The sequence below is a fragment of the Primulina eburnea genome, chromosome 1, assembly GCF_022965805.1.
Source record: "Primulina eburnea isolate SZY01 chromosome 1, ASM2296580v1, whole genome shotgun sequence".
NCBI classification, from domain to species: domain Eukaryota; kingdom Viridiplantae; phylum Streptophyta; class Magnoliopsida; order Lamiales; family Gesneriaceae; genus Primulina; species Primulina eburnea.
The window spans coordinates 57634666-57641183 of NC_133101.1; the positions used below are offsets into that span (position 1 = coordinate 57634666).

Genomic DNA, 6518 nt, shown 5'->3' on the forward strand with positions numbered 1-6518 from the left:
CTTCTCCCGGATGAAGGTGGCCACTTTTTGGTTCAAAGTGCTCACTCGATTTTCATGCTGAAATGGAGTGATTTCGGCTGGAGTGATTTCGGCTGGTGCATGGTGTTCACATTCTCCCCTCCTTAATGTAAGTTTCGTCCTCGAAACTTGGATCATCTTGTCCTTCGAAAAGGTAAGGGTAATGGTTTCTCATTTTCTCTTCGAATTCCCAAGTGGCTTCTCTTTCGGTGTGATTGGACCATTGTACTTTGACGTATGGAATCGTTCGTCGTCTTAGCACTTGGTCCTTGGCATCCACAATTCTGATCGGGACTTCCTTATAAGTAAGGCCTTCATTCAAGTCTCCCTCGATTAAGAGTGGTTCAGCTTCGAGGATGTGGCTTGGATCCGAAACATATCTTCTTAGTTGTGACACATGGAAAACATTATGGATTCTAGACATACTCGGTGGGAGTGCCAATCTGTATGCAAGTGTCCCCACTTTCCCTAGAATTTCAAAAGGTCCAACATATCTAGGGTTCAGTTTCCCGGGTTTGTTGAATCGAACCACACCTTTCATTGGTGATACTTTCAAGTATGCTTTATCTCCCGCTATGAATTCCACTGGTCTTTTTTTCAAGTCAGCCCAACTTTTCTGTCGGTCTTGTGCCACTTTAAGTCTCTCCTTGATTGTAGCGATTTTATCCACTGTTTCTTGGATCAATTCGGGTCCAGTGATGGCCTTTTCTCCTACTTCGTCCCAATATAGTGGTGACCGACATTTTCGCCCATACAGAGCTTCATACGGCGCCATTCCGATGCTGCTGTGAAAACTGTTATTGTAAGCAAACTCAATCAGAGGCAGATGTTCACTCCAATTACCGCTAAAGTCTAGGGCACATGCTCTCAGCATGTTTTCTAAAGTTTGAATTGTCCTCTCTGTTTGACCATCGGTCTGAGGGTGGTAGGCCGTACTGAGGGTGACCTTAGTTCCCATGGCTTGTTGAAAACTTTTCCAAAAACGAGATACAAACCTCGGGTCTTTGTCTCACAATATACTGACTGGGACTCCATGTAATCGTACGATATTATTCATGTACAACGTGGCTAGCTTGTCCAAATTATAGTTCATGCGGACTGGTAAGAAATGCGCAGATTTTGTGAGTCTGTCTACGATTACCCAGATGCCATCATGGCTTTGTCTAGACTTTGGTAACCCAACCACAAAGTCCATGGAGATGTGTTCCCATTTCCATTCTGGAATTTCTAGAGGTTGAAGAAGTCCTCCAGGCCTTTGGTGCTCTGCTTTGACCTGTTGGCACACAAGACATTTGGAAACAAATATCGCAACATCCTTTTTCATTCCACTCCACCAGAAATTCTTCTTTAAGTCTCTGTACATCTTGGTACTGCCAGGATGGACTGAAAATTTCGACTTATGTGCTTCTGACATTACTTCTTTTCGAAGGTTATCTACGTCTGGTACGCACAATCGTCCTTTCATCCAAAGGACTCTTTTGTCGTCGATCTGAGTATCTTGAGACTTTGCTTCCTTAGCTTGTTCCTTAAGTTTTGCTAGAACTGGGTTTCGATCCTGGTTCAACTTGACGATTTCTCGCAGACATGGTTGAGCGGAGAGTGCAGCTAAGGTCACCTTATTCATATTCCTCCGACTCAAAGCATCAGCTACTTTGTTTGCCTTGCCTGGATGGTAGCTTATAGTCAAGTCATAATCCTTCAACAGCTCAATCCGTCGCCTTTGTCTCATATTTAATTCTTTTTGGGTGAACAAGTATTTGAGGCTCTGGTGGTCCGTGAAGATTTCGCACTTGGAGCCATAGAGATAATGTCTCCATATCTTCAAAGCAAAGACGACTGCTGCCAGTTCGAGGTCGTGAGTGGGGTAATTTCGTTCATGCGGCTTCAACTGCCTTGAAGCATAGGCAATCACTCTTCCTTCTTGCATGAGTACACATCCCAACCCTTCCTTCGATGCGTCACTGTAGATGGTGAAATCCTTATCTTCAGTAGGCAAGACTAACACTGGTGTAGACGCGAGCTTTTCTTTCAATGTCTGAAAACTTTTCTCGCAGTTGTCATCCCAAATGAATTTAGAATTCTTTTGAGTAAGCCTTGTTAATGGTACGGCTATGGAAGAGAATCCTTCAACGAATTTCCTGTAATAGCCCGCCAATCCAAGAAAACTTCTAATGTCTGTGGCGTTTCTCGGTTTCGGCCAATCTAGAATTGACTCCACTTTCTTTGGATCTACTGATACTCCTGCTTCCGATATCACATGCCCTAAAAAGGATACACTGTTTAGCCAGAATTCGCATTTCTTGAACTTGGCATAGAGTTCTTTCTCTCTTAAGGTTTGTAGAGTGAGGCGGAGATGCTCTTCGTGATCTTCCTTGCTAGGAGAGTAGACAAGGATGTCATCAATGAATACCACTATGAATCGATCCAGAAACGGCTTGAATACTCTGTTCATTAGGTCCATAAAGGCTGCTGGTGCGTTTGTCAGACCAAAAGGCATCACCGTGAATTCGTAGTGTCCATACCTTGTCCGAAAGGCCGTCTTTGGGATGTCTTCAGCTCTGACCTTCAATTGGTGGTAGCCCGTTCTCAAATCCAATTTGGAAAACACTGTGGCTCCTTTAAGCTGATCAAACAGGTCATCTATCCTTGGAAGAGGGTACTTGTTCTTGATAGTGATCTTATTCAATTCCCTATAGTCAATGCACAGTCTCATGCTCCCATCTTTCTTCTTGACAAAAAGTACTGGAGCTCCCCATGGAGACGCACTTGGTCGAATCTGCTTTTTGTCTAGCAATTCTTGAAGTTGCTCTTTTAGCTCCTTAAGTTCAGCTGGTGCCATTTGGTATGGTGCCTTGGAGATGGGTGCCGCTCCGGGCACTAAATTGATTTCGAACTCAATTTCACGGTCCGGGATTGTCTCTGGTAGTTCTTCCGGAAAGACGTCTGGGAATTCTCGCACGATAGGGATATCCACTGGTTTAAGTTCAATCTCTTCCTCCACTACGTTAATCATTGCTAGATAGATATCTGCTCCGGATTTCACGGCTTTCCATGCTTGGGATGCGGAAAGAAGTGACTTCTGTTCCTTGGATTTGCCATGATACACGACCTCTTTTTGGCTCGGGGTTCGGAGCCTAACGCTCTTTCCCTTGCAATCTACCATCGCATTGTTTCTTGCTAGCCAATCCATTCCTAAGATGATGTCGAATTCCACCATTTTTAGTTGTATCAATTCTGCTTGGAACAGGTGCTCATGGATGCAGATCTTACACTGTCGGTGTACTCTATGTGTTTCGATTGTCTTACTAGTAGGAGTTGCTACTCTAAATGGTTCGACTAGTAATTCAGGTGTAAGCCCTAGTTTCTTAGTGAATCTTTTAGATATGAATGAATGAGTAGCACCACTGTCAAACAACACATAAGCTGGCATTTCATTGACAAAAATGGTACCTGCCACGACATCGTTTGCATCATCTGCTTCTTCTTGGGTTATTGCAAACACACGAGCGTTGGGCTTATTCTCCCTTGGTTTGTTGGGGTTAGCATCGGCATTAGGCTTTGTACTTCTCTTCAATGGCTCGGGGCAATTAGCAATTCGATGCCCTAATTTCCCACAATTGAAACATGCTCCCGTCTGTCGGTGGCATTCTCCAGAATGACGGTTATTACATTTGGGGCACATCTTTGGTTCTTGGTAAGATGGGTGGGACGAAGCACCTTTGAAGGGTCCACTGGACTGATTCGGTCTCTTGAATGGTGGCTTCCCTTGAGATGGCTGTCCAGTAAGAGGCCGTTTATTCTTGTTCTCGTCCTCCCGACGCTTGATGTCGGTCTCAGCTCTTATTGCAGCTCCCATTAAATCAGCAAAGCTCGTAGGTTGATAAACTGCTAAGAATGACTGAATACGGCTGCTCAATCCCTTTTTGTATTTGTGCATTTTCAGAACTCCATCTGCCATGATTGTCGGGGCATAAGTTCCGAGGTCATTGAATCGGGAGGTGTAATCTACCACTGACATGCCTGGTGTTTGCGAGAAGTTCTCAAACTCGCTCAATTTCTGTAGTCTGACTTCTGCTGGGAAATATTGTTTGAGAAAGACATCTCTGAATTGTCGCCAAGTGATTGCTCCGGCGGCTGTCAGGGTAGGTGAGACTGTTTCACACCACTTGCTCGCCTTATCTTCCAGGAATGGTGTTATTACCTCTACTTTGAGTGCCTCGGGTATCTCTAATAATCGCAGCTGGGTTTCCACACTTTTCAACCAGTTCTGGCTACTTTCAGGGTCGGCGTCTCCCTTGAACACTGGGCAACGGTTCTTACGAAGAGACTCGTAATGGTACTTGATTCCATTCTGTGCCGGTGGTGGTTGAGGCTGCTGATTACCGTTACCATTGGGGTTTCCCAAGCCCTGGATAGTTGTTGCCACTATGGTGGCTATAGCCATCAAATTTGCTTGGCTCAGGCCCATTCTGGGAGGTGGTGGCGGTGGATTTCCGTCAGGATTAGGGTTCTCATTATTGTCATTGTGGTTGTTGGCGTACCGTGGGTTGCGATTGGCTCGTGGAGGTCTTCCGGCCATTTCCTACAAGTGTACAAGTTTCTAAGATATTTGTTGCACAAATTTGATAGAATGCATTGAATAATTTGTGCGAAAATAAATTGATGCCAACAAGTAATCGAAATAACAACTTTTATTGATTTCTCAAATAAACATAAACAACTGAATGGGAATTTATTGGAATGGAAAATGGCGACAACGGAAATAAACTAAAAATGGTTCACTAAAATATTCTAATCTGATATCTCTCCATTCCCCACAGCTACGTCAGGTGGGGCTTCTTCCTCCTCAGAATCCTCCTCCGGCATCTCCGGGTCTAAAAACTCTGCCAGCTGCATCTGCAGACTTTGATTCTCCGATTCTAATTCAGCAATCTGTTCCTTATGAGTCAGAATCTTCCCTATTGCGTTGTCCAACTCATTCTTTGCACGCGCGCAGTTGGCTTGATCCTTCTGAATGAGTGCCTTCTCCCTTGCCTTCCTTTCGTCTATCTCCCTTGATAGCCTTTGGTTATTTTCTGACAATTGCATGACCACCTTCCACGACTCTTCCATTCTCTCCTTATCTCTTACCCGTGCGTGACGAGCTTCAGCCAATTCTACGGTACGTCGGTCCAATTCATCCATAGCTCGTTTGGTTTGGCCCCTCGTCAGTTGTAAGGACTCTCGCAGTTCGCCGTTATCTTCATTAACGAGTTGGAACATCTCATATACCTGATCGATCCTCTTTTCTGCTGCCAATAGCTTGGAAGTCAGATCCTCCACTTGCTTCCTCCTCTGCATATTGCTAGCTCTCAGCCTCCTAACCGTCCTATCGTGGCGTGCTGGAGCCAACTCATCTAAACGTAGAAGGGACTGGGCGCGCGGGCGAGGTCGGGGACTGTCTAGTTGGAACGTCTCTCTATGAGTAATCGAAGCTACACTCTTACGGGCAGTCAAACGTGTGCGAGCCATTTCCTGGAAAAAGAAGAGAAATGCTCAGAATATCAACAATAGGCCAGAATAAAAATGTCAGAGTCGTATAGAGTCAAATAACGGAAAATAGAGAAAACTTTTCGAAAATTTCCAAAAATGGAAAGTTTCGAGATAGACATATGGATCCGAAGTATATGTCGAGAGGATTCCAGAACAGTTGACGGAATCGAATTCGGAGTTTCCTACGAACAGTTATAGGAGTTACGAAACTTTCCTAAAACGGCAAAATCGAGGTTTCGGAGGCCTAAACGAAGGAATTTCGCGATTTTTCACTGGGGCTCCCGATAGGGTCGGGAGTCTTGATCGTTGGTCCGTTTCAGAGGGGAGAGCATTGGCCGATTTATAAAATTCCACCGAAATTTTTTTGAACATTTTCCTTCCCCAACCGGATTATGAACCTGGCTGCTCTGATACCACTTAAATGTCACGCCCCGAGACCGGGGTTAGTCGACACCGGCGTTATCTCGCAATCACATAACTGCAAGACAACTAGCCTCGTAGTACAGCATATACCAAACCAGTTTATTATCATAAATTTCTCAAAAGTTCAACGTCTTTACAACTCAGAAAGAAATGGAAACATGCGGAAGCGTAAATACGAAATACTGAAAACATAAGACTGAATAATAAATCGGTCACGAATCAGCCTGTTTCTTCACCATCCCCAAAAGTGTTCTTGCTCCTCATCCTCAATTTGATTCTCATCCTTATCTGGGTGGGAGAGTAAGGGTGAGTATTTCGGGGAAAATACTCAGTAAATGGGGGGGCCAATCGGACATGAAAAATATCGAGGTTATACATATACACGAATTATCACAATTTCAATATTTAGCATGTCGAATCAGATACAAGAAAAAGACAACGGATACAGCACTGAAATCATCTCATTTTCTATGGTTTTTAACTGATCAGTCCCCTATATGTTACTCCTCTAAGGGGCGAGGCCAAAGGAACGGTTATTATAACCC

General features: G+C 44.4%; 1 protein-coding gene across 1 annotated transcript; it reads right to left on the reverse strand.

Moving 5' to 3' along the window:
- Positions 1–1245: 1245 nt before the first annotated feature.
- Positions 1246–4597, reverse strand: LOC140808843 (uncharacterized). Its single transcript, XM_073166144.1, has 4 exons — positions 2762–4597; positions 1962–2695; positions 1380–1910; positions 1246–1291 (listed from the first exon to the last, which is right to left on the reverse strand). The coding sequence occupies exons 1-4, from the start codon at positions 4595–4597 to the stop codon at positions 1246–1248; spliced, it is 3147 nt and encodes a 1048-aa protein (XP_073022245.1).
- Positions 4598–6518: the final 1921 nt, after the last annotated feature.